This window comes from Ochotona princeps, chromosome 3, assembly GCF_030435755.1.
Source record: "Ochotona princeps isolate mOchPri1 chromosome 3, mOchPri1.hap1, whole genome shotgun sequence".
NCBI lineage: Eukaryota > Metazoa > Chordata > Mammalia > Lagomorpha > Ochotonidae > Ochotona > Ochotona princeps.
Window position 1 is genome coordinate 29109817 of NC_080834.1, and position 12656 is coordinate 29122472.

Consider the following 12656-nt stretch of genomic DNA (forward strand, 5'->3'; position numbering starts at 1 on the left):
CGAGCCGCAGGGACTCCGCGGGGTCCTCTGTCCCCCGGCCCCAGGGAACATTCTCCAGTGCTCTACACGCCCCGGAGCCTCCGCTCAGAGCCCTCCCAAAAGAGCGAGCTCTCGCGGCGATGATGTGTGCGTGTGCTGGGGGGTGACCAGCACACACTGGCCCCGGATGACCGTCCGTCAAGTGTCCCTTCCATACGACCCGGGGCAGGTGACGGCGCCGGGCCCGCTGCCGAGCGGCGCTGCGCAGGCTGGGCCGTTCCGCGTCGGGGCCCTCGGTGCCCGCAGGGGCCGGCGCCGGCAAGGCCTCCGCCCCCACCGCCCGCCCACATGGCCGCCGCGCCGCCCCCTCACAAAAGCCTGGCGGCGCCTCACCGCGCGCACGGATCCCAGCCACGCGCGCTCCGCCCTTCCCCCCCGCCGCCGCCTGCTGGCCGGGCCCTGGACTTCCGTCCACCCGCATCGTCCCCGCTCCCCGAGGCCCCGGAGACGAAGCAGAAGCCCGGCGGCGCGCCGTGCAGGCTGCGGCGGGCGGCCAGCGCGCCCCTCACCGCGGAGGGACTACTTTGCCACTCGGCGGCGGGGACTACTTCCTCCCCCGCGGAGGGGTCGGGCGCGGGCGGCGCGCACGGCATGGCGGCGGCGGCGCGCGCCTGAGGAGAGGGACGCCGGCCCCGGCAGGCCTCGGCGCGGCCTACACGCTTCGCTCGCCCGCTCTCGCCTCGCTGCCCGCGCCTGGCCATGGCGGAGCCGTCTCCCGCCCGCCGCCCGGTGCCCCTCATCGAGTCGGGTAAGGCTCGGGGCCGCCGCCCTCCCAGCCCCGACCCCGCAGCTCCTCGTCGCGGCCCCCTCGCTCCCCCTTCCTCGCTGTCCCCTGCGCGTCCGGTCCTGACCCGCTGCCCCGTCTTCCCGCAGAGCTGTACTTCCTCATCGCGCGGTACCTGTCTGCGGGCCCGTGTCGGAGAGCGGCCCAGGTGAGGGCGGCCCGCGGGCTGGGGAGCGGGGCGGGGAGCGGGGCCGCAGCCGGGGCGCGCCCCGTGCCCGTCGCTGACCGCGCGTCTCTCGCCGCAGGTGCTGGTGCAGGAGCTGGAGCAGTACCAGGTGTGTGCCGCCCCCGCGTCGGCGCGTCCCCTCCCGCCCGGGCCCCGCTCCCCGCCGCCGCCCCGCGTCCCGCCCCGCGTCGGCGGGGGACGGCGGGGCTCACTCGGGCGCCTTGCGTGTCTTTTCCAGCTGTTGCCGAAGAGGCTGGACTGGGAGGGCAACGAGCACAGCAGGAGCTACGAGGAATTGGTGAGCGCGTCCTCCCGCGTCCCTCCCGCACCCTTCCCTGCGTCCCGCCCGCACCCCTCCCCGCGCCCCGGCGCACCCCTGCAGGGGCACCTGCCGGCCGGCTGCAGAGGAGCCCCCCGTGGGGGTGTGTCGGGCGAGGCAGCCCCGAGGTTTTGTGCAGAAGTGGACAGTGTGGGCGGCCGGGGTGCCCGGTCCTGGCGGCCGGGTGGGCTCCCAGGTGTGGCCGCCCGTGGGGTGTGCAGCTGGCACCCCTGGGCAACGGCCACCTGACTGGCATCCGAGCTCTGATTCGGTGTCCCCTCTCTGGCCCCGCCCCAGGCTTCTGACCGCTTGTTCCCTAGGAAAAGAGCCTTCGGCCCCCGAAGGTGCCTGCTTTAGCTTAGTGGTTTTTGTAAAGATCTTGCAGTGTTCACACGGCGGCTTCTCTGATCTGCACGTCGTCGCAGCGTGCGCTGGGCAGCTGGCTCCCAGCGGCGAGTGGGCGCCGAGCTTGCCGGTGTGAGTTACCGCAGGCGTCCCTGAGCGGCTGGGTTTCCTTTGTGAGTGCTGCCGACGTGACTCTTCCCTTGGGGCACCTGTTCAGTTGCCGTCCCAATCTATAAAGAGTTTCTGTTTACAGTGTTACCAGTCACAGGGATTTATTTGTCTTTAGTGGGGAAAAAAATGTGTTTTCCAGGAAAGTCTGCGTTTTCTTAGGGTGAAAGGGGAGTCTGGGGTTGGTCAGGCCAAGGTCACCGGCTGGCGGAGGGGATGTGGTCTTACGCCGCGGATGCTGGAAGACTTGGTGAGGTGGCATTGCCACCTGGGAGCAGCCAGCGTGCACACTGAAGGTTGGGTGAAGTTATCCAAGAACTGTACTTTGCTGATGATAGCAGCCTGATTGGTGAGGCAGAAAGTCATGATTAATACAGCACTGCAGTTCCGCTGCACGAGGGAAAATTAAACTCCGGAAGGCAAATTCAGGGTTCTGTAGCCGCTGAAGAAGTTATACAGTTTATGTAAGCTTTTGGTTTTGGCCAGTTGGATTGCTTAAAACCCTACTGGAAAATAATAATTTTGTTTAAATCCGTGTCAGTTTTTTTTTTTTGCTGGGGGCGTGGCCGTGCAGATGTCTCGGGCTGCCCACACGGTGCAGGACAATGGGGATGTTCAACTATTTGATTATTTATTATTTACTAGAATTGTTTTTGTGATTTGTGATTGTTACTGTATTTGTAAAGGTTCTTTGTGTGATTTCTAAGTTTCCAATGTTTTTTTTTTAAAGATTTATTTACTTTTTATTACAAAGTTAGATATACAGAGAGGAGGAGAGACAGAGAGGAAGATCTTCCATCCGATGATTCACTCCCCAAGTGACCGCAACGACCGGTGCTGTGCCGATCTGAAGCCAGGAACCAGGAACCTCTTCCGGGTCTCCCATGTGGGAGCATTGGGCCTTCCTCGACTGCTTTCCCAGGTCACAAGCAGGGAGCTGGATGGGAAGCAGGTCGGCCAGGGTTAGAACCGGCACCCATATGGGATCCTTGTGCGTTCAAGGCGAGGACTTTAGCCGCTAGGCCACGCCGTCGGGCCCCCAAAGTTTCTATTTTTCAAATGAGAATGGTGTAATGATCTATGCAGCACATTTACAGGTTTGATTTTATAGCCAGTTTGCTGTATTTATTTTGATTTCAATTGGAGGGATGCCGTTATGTGGGCATGTTATAACACTGAAAATCGTAAAAAAAAAATAGAATCGTGAAGCACCCATCAAATAACCGTATGCAGCCTTCATCAAAGGATGTTGGTGTGTGCTTTCTCCGTCCCACTGTGTTTTAGCAAATTGGAGTAGCCATCTATGTCGTTGGTTCGTTTGTGTGATATTTGAAAGCAAGGTTCAGTCACATAGTGTTGATTTCAGTTTTTCAGAGGACAGCTCTGAGAAGGACTGGCTTTGTAATGCTAAGTGCCAGTGGGCCCGGCGGCGGCGGCATGGCCTAGCAGCTAAAGTCCTTACCTTAAACGCCCCGGGATCCCATATGGGCGCCGGTTCTAATCCCGGCAGCTCCACTTCCCATCCAGCTCTCTGCTTGTGGCCTGGGAAAGCAGTTGAGGACGGCCCAAAGCTTTGGGACCCTGCACCCGCGTGGGAGACCCAGAAGAGGTTCCTGGTTCCTGGCATCGGATCGGCACGCACCGGCCGTTGTGGCTCACTTGGGGAGTGAATCATCGGATGGAAGATCTTCCTCTCTGTCTCTCCTCCTCTCTGTATATCTGACTGTAATAAAATAAATAAATCTTTAAAAAAAAAAATGCTAAGTGCCAGTGTGTGTCCCTCTTCAGATTTTCTTGTGTTTCTGCTGTTAGTTGGAGTTAAGTGAATGTTTATGCATTGCACTGATAACATAGCCAATGTCTTCTGAAAAGTACTCTTGTGTTGTTGCTTTAGTGAGGAGACCAGGTCGGTTTGTTAGATTTTGGTTCACTTCTTGCACTTGAGAACCGCCTGAGATTGAAGGACTCTAAATTAAAATACAGTTGCTCTAACCAGTTGAAGCTGAGTCTTGGTCATAAAACCAGGCATTGATTTTTTTTTAAAGGTTTTCAAGTAATTATGTAACACTGATGTTTGTAAAACTTCAGTTTCTGTTCAGCTTGTGCCAGTTTTGGGGCTCCACCCCGCAGTGGGGGGCATCCGCAGCGTGCCGTGTCTGAAGTGCTGGGTTGGAGCCCTGCTCCCTCTGGATTCCAGCTTCCTGCTACTGTGGACCCCACGAGGCAGTGCTGGCTCCTAAACACAGGTCCCTGCGTGCCCCTGGAAAACCTTGCCTGACCTTCCTGTCCCTGACTTCTATGCGGGCCACCGGTGGTTGTGGTCATCTCGGGCATGGACCAGTGGATGGGAGCTGTTTCTCTGTTTCTCACTCTGTGCTTCTCACATATCTGCAGATGAAGGGATTGGGCAGGACTGTGTTTGTAAAGGTGAAATGCTGGTTTTAACAGAGCAAAAAGGATTATTAAGAAACATCAATGGATAATATGATATGCCTTTGTAAGTCAGTCTGGTCTTAACCAGAAGAAAAAATGCCAAAGGTCTTCATGGGGTAGCATGTTACAGGGGGACTCATTGCCACTAATTAAGATTTTTATCGTCTGAGTAAACCTTTTGCTTGAGGACTAGGTTTTATTTTTAAAAAGATTTATTTATTTATTTATTTTTTAAAAGATTTTTTTATTATTGGAAAGCCGGATGTACAGAGAGGAGGAGAGACAGAGAGGAAGATCTTCCATCCGATGTTTCACTCCCCAAGTGAGCCGCAACGGGCTGCTGCGCGCTGATCCGATGCCGGGAACCAGGAACCTCTTCCAGGTCTCCCACGCGGGTGCAGGGTCCCAGTGCATTGGGCCGTCCTCAACTGCTTTCCCAGGCCACAAGCAGGGAGCTGGATGGGAAGTGGAGCTGCTGGGATTAGAACCGGCGCCCATATGGAATCCCGGGGCGTTTAAGGTGAGGACTTGAGCTGCTAGGCCACGCCGCGGGGCCCTGTGTATTTATTTTTTATTGGAAAGGGAGATCCACAGAGAAGAAGAGACAGAAAGACCTTCTGTCCGTTGGTTCACTCCATAAGTGGCCGCAATGGTCAGAGCTGAGGTGATGTGAAGCCAGGAGCCAGGAGCTTCTTCTGGCTCTCCCACGCAGGTGCAGAGCCCATGGCTTTGGGCTGTCTGTGACTGCTTTCCCAGGTCCCAAGCAGGGAGCTGGATGGGAAGTGGAGCAGCCGGGATTAGAACCGGTGCCTGTATGGGATCCCGGTGCATTCAAGGCGAGGACTTCAGCTGCTAGGCCACCGTGCTGGGCCCTAGCTTATTTAAAGTTGAGAAAATCACACAGGTGCTTGAGTAGTACTCAGTGGTAGCGTGGATAGTGAGGGAAAGGTGAGAGAGGTGTTTCTGATCTGCCCTTGTGTTGTTGGGAGAGAGGCAGCTCCCCTAATTGCTTCCTAGCTTCTTAGGATCCTGGAAAGGGGGTTGATTACATAGAGGGGCCCGCTCCCAGAAGCTCGTCCTCCAGGGTGCAGCCTCCTGGAGCTGATTAGGTCCCTAGCCTGTGGCTCCCAGACTTCATGGTGTTGTGTTGTAGGTGCAGCCTGCCTAGGACCCATAAAATCCCGGGCTTATCTGATCCCAGACTGACATTGGGGTACACCATGGTTGGTGGGCTTCCTAGGACCCCAGTATCAGTCACTTGGCCTGCTAAAGGCCATCAGTACCTCCCACCCCAAGACCCCAGCCTCAGGCCCCTGGCCTAACATGGTGGTGTGCTGCAGGTGTGTTCTGTTTAGACCTGTGAGGCACACTGGTGTGCCTGCTCTGACGCTGTGTCAGGTGCCTGGCCTGCCACTCCCGCCTGCGCCTCATCAGGTCCCTGACTTGCTGAAGGCTATCACGAGTAAACCCCCGACCCCAGACTTGGCCTCAGGACCTGCCCTGGTGTTCTCGTACAAGAAACTGATGTCTCAAGGGTAGGTTAACCCACTGCACCACACCAGCCCGCCCTTCAGTTGTTTTGAAGCTGTTAAGATGCAGTGCATTCATAAATTTAGAATTATTGTCTCCCTGTCAAATGGACCCTTTCAAAACGTTAGGAATGCCCTTCATCTCTCATAGTGCATCTTAGGTTAAATGTTTGCCTTGCGTCAGTACATGCCTACCAACTTCCCTTTGGCTATCAGTGCAACTATATGCTTTGTTCTCATAGGCAGTTAAAGCTATTCCTTATTCTGCTGGTCTTTGTGCTATTAACAGTGTTTCCCTTTGCACATATTTCACTTTTTCCTAGATATTATTACAGTTGTTTTGAAGTCAGTATTATTTGCTTGCTTACACCTATGTATCTTTAGAATGTTTGACTTAGTTGTAGGCAGAGTGATAGAAACGGAGGGATGTTTCATCAAGCTGGTTCACTGCCCAAATGGCGGGCTTGGTTCAGGTAGAAGCCAGAAGCTTGGCACTCCACTCGGTCTCCCACATGGGTGTCGGGGGTACAAGTACTTGGGCCATCTCTTGTTGCTTTCCCGGGCACATTAGCTTGGTCTGAATAGGAACAGCTGGGCTTAGAGCCGGCACATTGGCTGGCTGCTGTCACAGGTCTCCGTTCAACCTGTTGTGTTGGTATTTTGGATTCTTCTGTGCAGTTCCATGGGTCTTATTTGTGATATTTTCCCTTCAATTGGAAGAACTACCATTTTAAAAAAATTCCCTTTTCTGTTGAATTAAAAAAAATTTTTTTTAAAGATTTATTTATTGCCAAGTTAAATATACAGAGAGGAGAGACAGAGAGGAAGATCTTAGGACCAATGATTTACTCCCCAAGTGATGACAACAGCTGGTGCTGTGCTGATCCGAAGCCAGGAGCCAGGAGCTCTTCCGGGTCTCCCACACGGGTGTAGGGTCCCAATGCATTGGTCCGTCCTCGACTGCTTTCCCAGGCCACAAGCAGGAGCTGGATGGGAAATGGAGCCGCTGGAATTTGAACTGGCACCCATATGGGATCCTGGTGTGTTCAAAGCGAGGACTTTAGCCGCTAGACCACTGTGCCGGGCCCTTTTTTAAAAAAAAAAAAAAAAATTTATTGATGCTGTTTACAGTCGATCAAGGTGAGAAGGATCGAGGATCAGGGGATAGTGGGTGAGACCCTTGTTTACACATTTTCTCCTTCCATTATATATGGGGGAAAGCGGGGCACGAGAGGAGAAACCATGCCCAGCTTCCCAAATGCTGCTTATTGCGGGGGTTGGGCGCTGCCACCCGGTGTCATCTCGAGCCCCGTAGTGGAGCAGTTTCTGGGTGTTCTGCTCATGTGCTTTCGATAGTCCTCGGGTGCTGATATCGCCTCTCCAAGGAGGAGGAAATCTTTCCGAGGTTGGTTGGCTGCCATAATCTGCCTCCGCATCTCCATTGACCCAGAAATTTGCTGTTAAGTTTTACTGGGGTAGTTGATCAGTTTGTTCTGCCCTCTATCCTCAGCAAACCAGTGGGTGTTGCGGACCAGTCCAGCCTTGCCCAACTCAACTTCAGCCCTCAGGTACCACAGAGGGAGCTGTAGCCTAGTCAGAGTTATCCCCAGTAACTCCCACTGGACTGGCCCCCCAGTTCTGTTTCCTGTGCCTGTCAGCATGAGCAATGGACTGGTCCAGCCGCACCACATCCCAGAGGGATCTCATATACATCATTGTGCATTGAAGCCTAACTCAACCCAACTGACTCCACCCTCTAGCACACACCCCTGCCAGCGGGTGCCTCTGCCTGTCCTGCCATTCCTGCCCCCAGTCCTGGTTCTCTTGCTCACCAGTGGGAGTTGTAGCCCATCAGAGAGGAGTTCACAACCCACCTACCCCACTGCACCCACTCCCTGCCCCTGATCTCACACTTTTCCAGGTGGTTCTGTGATCTAGCTTGACAGGACTTGCCCCAGGCCTAGCACTTGCCAGCTGATGCTGCTGTAAAGTCAAACCCACCTGCCTTATTCTGTCTCATGCCTGTTACCAGTGGATACAATCGGCTACCCCAGCCTGGCTCTCCCCCTAACCCAGTTCACGTGGAGGGCAACAGGTGTTGTAGCCCTGCCCAGCCTGGTCTGTCCCCAGTTCCAGCTCTCATGCTTACCAGCATGCATGGTGGCCCAGCATTGGCATCATCACTACTTCCCTACCAGGCTCAACCCCCGTTCTGGTCTTGCTGGGTGCTGTGGCTCAATCTGTGGCCCGTCTGACCTTGGCATTTGCTGGCTGGTGCTGTAGTCTGGCCCAACCCAGCCTGCGCACAGTCCAGTTTGCACTGGTTGGAGCTGCTGCCCAATCTGGTGCAGTCAGCCCCCAGTCCCAGCCCTAATGCAAACTGGCTGCTGCTGCGGCCGGACCCAGCCTGTGCTGCACCCCATCCTGGTTCTCACATCTGCCAGTGGGTGCTATGAACTAGCCCAGCCCAGCCTGCCCCCCAGGCCTGAGCCACACGTATGCCAGCAGGTACTGTAACCTGGTCTGCTAGGAGCTGCTCCTTGCTTTAGTTGTTGCGCTCATCTGCAGGCACTGCAGCTGTTCCCAAGCTCCTCTGTTGGGTCCCCTCTCAGTGGCACATCTCGTGCACACTGGTGAGTTCTTGGTCCGGGCTGACTTAGTGCACTTCCTGTGCTGGCAGGAACAGTAGCCTTGCCCAAGTGATCCGTGTCCAACCTGGTTATGTAAGGTTTGTTCCTTCTTTGAAAGGCAGTGACAGAGAGCTTCCACCTGCTGGGTTACTCCCCAGATGATAGCAACAGCCACGACTGGGCCAGGCCGAAGTCAGGAGCCTACATGGATGGCTGCTGCCTTCCCGGGGTGCTAGCTTTTGGCGGGATCGGGAGGGAGAGGAGCCAAGACTCTCAGCTGTCTGCTGGGGTTACAAACAATGGCTCAGTCCACTGTGCCAGGTCTGATTCATGAGGTAATTTTTCGTCTTTTTGACTGCCAGCTATATAGCTGCTGGAATGTTCTCTTTACATTCCTGCCTTGCCTTTTATGCCAGAAGAGATCCGTTTCTGCTATGCTCTGTCCCTTTTGTGACCTTTGAAGGGCCTTTCAGTGCTCCTGGAAGTGGCGGTGTCTCGTTTTTGGTCCTTTGACATCTGTGGGAAGAATTGGGGCAGGTACAGTGTGACTGAGGCGGTTCTGGGTTCCGATCCCTGATGCCAACCTGTCACTTAGCTCGCTGAAAGTTGGACAGGTGTCTGTCGTCAGTTCTTTGTCTACCTGGGACGAAAGCAGCTACAAGTCTTTCACAGAAGGGCTCATCACTGTTTTTGAGATTTATTGCATTTGAAAGGCAGAGTTGGAGAGATGAGAACTCATTTGTCCACTGCTGGATTGTCTCTGTCCTGCAGCGATGGACTTGGTGCACAGAGCCGATAATAACACGCTTGGACTACTGACTGATGATCAATAGCCAAAATTTATTAGGGGCAACAGACTTTATATGCTGAGGGTCATACAGGATTAGGGTAGAGATACTTAGTTCATCAACAGAACCATCAACTGTTTCTATGCCTTAGTTTGGAAGTCCTTTCGCCTTGTATATTACTTCCCACTCAACTGTTCTTATACAAATGATATCTCATCAGGTATACAAAAGGTAGCCATACAGTTGTTCTCATGCAAAGGATATCCAGTCACACACAAGACATCCATTCAGTTGTTTATCATACAAATACTGTCCCATCAACTGTAATCCTGTGCTCCTGACTATGGTCACAATGTCCTCCTACACTGGATCACTCCCTCAGTGGTTGGGCTGGGTGGGGCTGAAGCCCCGTATGTCTAGGTTTTCCATGTGTGTGATGGGCTGTCCTGTGCTGTTTTCCTAGATGCATTAGCAGGGAGCTGGATTGGAGGTGGAGTTGCCAGGACCTGAACTGGTGCCCGTATGGAATGCTGGTGTTACAGGCAGCAGTTTGGCTTGCTGCACTACGGTACCCGTTCAGGCTCATCATTTCCTGAAGTGCTGTAAATTTAGATTTGTTTCCTTAGCTCTGTAATTTATTTTTAAACTTTTTTTTTTAACTTTTAAGAAAATATTTTGAAAGGCAGAGTTATAGGGGGTGAGGGGAGAGAGTGAGAGAGAGATGACCCATGTGCTGGCTCACTCTTCAGATAACTGCATTGGACAGAGCTGAGCTGATCTGAAGCCAGGAACCAGGAGCTGCTTCTGGATCTCCACGTGTGTGCAGGAGCTCAAGGACTTGGGCCATCCTCTGCTGCTCTCTGAGGCGATCGGCAGGAAGCTGGGTCGGAAGTGCAGCTGCCGGGACTCGAACTGGCGTTCATATGGGATGCTGCTGCTGCAGGTGGAGGCTTGCTTAGTTATACCATAGTATCAGCCCCTGTAATGGGTTTTGACATACGTTTTTATGTTCTTGCTTAAGGAGAGAATAATAGTTTCTAACATTTTATTTTAATAGTGATTCTTTCTGACAAACTTCATGTAATCTTTAGTGCAGTTACAGCTGCTTGGTGGCTCCTGGAATTGGTAGGCTCTCAGTATTTGTCCATACAATGCACTATGCTGGAGTATATTTTCTTATTTAGAGCAGATTATCTGTAATTTAGTAATTAAATGTTTGATGAAATTTGTCCTTCTTGACATCAGTTAATCAAAATTACAGATTTTTTTTTTTTTTTTTAAGATTTAAGGCAGATGTACAGAGAGGAAGATCTTCTGTCCAATGATTCACTCCCCAAGTGACCGCAACGGCTGGTGCTGCGCTGATCTGAAGCCAGGAGCCAGGAGCTCTTTCTGGGTCTCCCATGTGGGTGCAGGGTCCCAAGGCTTTGGGCCGTCCTCGACTGCTTTCCCAGGCCACAAGCAGGGAGCTGAATGGAAAGTGGGGCTGCTGGGATATGAACTGGCACCCATATGGGATCCTGGTGCATGTGCGGTGAGGATTAAGCCACTAGGCTATCCTGCCAGGCCCAATATTTGTTTATTTTTATTTGAAGGACAGAATTTCAGAGAGAGACATATATATTTCATCTACTGGTTCACTTCTCACGTGGCTACAATAGTCAGAGCTTGGTTGGTTGAAACCTGAGAGCCAGCAACTTCCTCTGGGTCTTCTAAGTGAGTTCAAGCACCCAAGGCCTTGGGCAGCCCTCTGTTGGTCTCTAGGCCATTAGCAGAGAGCTGGATTGAGAGAAGGGCTGACAGTATTCGAACCAGCATTCATCTGAGATGTTGGTGCCTCAGGTGGAGGCTTAGTTTAGCCTGTTGTGCCGTGTGTTGACCCAGGAAGTTATATTTTGAATGCAAAAAATAGCAGTGTAGAGTGAATTTTGTCTGCAGTGTTACTTCAGATTTTAGCAGAGGCCCCTCTCCCCCAAATTTGGGAATCAGACACACACAGAGATGGCAAGAACTTCCATATGCTGTTTCGCTCTAAACGCCTCCGTTGTCTGAAGCTAGCCATTTCCCGCAAAGGTGGTGGCTCTCAATTACTTGAGCTGTTTCTGTAGGCTGCCAGGGTTTGAATCTTCAAGAAGCCGAAGTTAGGAGTTTAGGCTGGGAATCGGAGGGAGAGCGTTTGTCCATCTACTGGCTCATTCTCCAGTGGCTACGTTGCTTAGGGTTGAGCCAGGCTGAAAGTGGGAGGCATGCCTGCCGGGTCTCCCACTTCTGTGGCAGCGCTTAGTGCTTGGACTGTCTTCTGTTGGTTCAGCATGCACATTAGCAGGCGCTGGGTTGGAAGTGGAGGTGCCAGGACTCGAATCAGTGTTCATGTGGGATTCTGGCATTGCAGGTAGCAGCTGGTCCTGCTGTGATGTGGACTCTTCAGTATTCCTGGTAGGGTTGGTGCAGTAAATCTGGATGTGAGAATCTAAATGCTTTGGAAAAATTAACTGACTTAATTTGCATATTTTTGAATTAGTGTGTGCAGACTATACAGAGATCTGACCATTCTATGTAAGTGATTTTGGGTGTCTTTGGACTTTGGTGTCCATGGAACTGCCTGAACCCGGTGTAAGATAAGATCCCGGAAGGTGACTGACTGTAAACTCCTTTCCATTTCACAGAACTTTTTTAACCAACTGCTTAGGGACATTGGTTGGTTTCTGTTTTTTCTACTAATGATTCTGTGAATATACACATAGCATCTGTGTGTGTACATTTAATTGTGTGGTTTTTTTTTTAAAGATTTATTCATTTTATTACAGCCAGATATACAGAGAGGAGGAGAGACAGAAGAAGATCTTCCATCCGATGATTCACTCCCCAAGTGAGCCGCAACGGGCCGATGCGCGCCGATCCGATGCCAGGAACCAGGAACCTCTTCCAGGTCTCCCACGCGGGTGCAGGGTCCCAAGGCATTGGGCCGTCCTCAACTGCTTTCCCAGGCCACAAGCAGGGAGCTGGATGGGAAGTGGAGCTGCCGGGATTAGAACCGGCGCCCATATGGGATCCCGGGGCTTTCAAGGCGAGGACTTTAGCTGCTAGGCCATGCCGCCGGTCCCCATTTAATTGTGTTTTGAAATTGATACTTGTTAGTTTCTAAACTAAATGGCTTCCATGTTTTAGGTGTTTGTTAAAAATTTTACTCTTCAGGGCCCAGCACAGTGGCCTAGCAGCTAAAGTCCTTGCCTTGACCCTGCCAGGATCCCATATGGGCACCAGTTCTAATCCTGGCAGCCTTGCTTCCCATCCAGCTCCCTGAGGACGGCCAAAGTGTTGGGACCCTGCACCTGCGTGGGAGACCTGGAAAGAGCTCCTGGCTTCAGATCAGCGCAGCACCAGCTGTTGTGGCCACTTGGGGAGTGAACCATCGGATGGAAGATCTTCCTCTCTGTCTCTCCTCCTCTGATTAT

At 52.9% G+C, this 12656-nt stretch overlaps 1 protein-coding gene across 1 annotated transcript in view; it reads left to right on the forward strand.

The window, feature by feature from the left end:
• The first annotated feature begins 453 nt into the window (after positions 1 to 453).
• BRWD1 (bromodomain and WD repeat domain containing 1) overlaps positions 454 to 12656 on the forward strand; it is a 107215-nt gene continuing 95012 nt past the window's right edge. Inside the window, exons 1-4 of the mRNA XM_058661618.1 lie at positions 454 to 787; positions 913 to 971; positions 1069 to 1098; positions 1228 to 1287. Coding sequence (XP_058517601.1) covers positions 739 to 787; positions 913 to 971; positions 1069 to 1098; positions 1228 to 1287 — 198 coding nt within the window. The 5' untranslated portion in view covers positions 454 to 738. The remainder of the gene's footprint in view (positions 788 to 912; positions 972 to 1068; positions 1099 to 1227; positions 1288 to 12656) is intronic.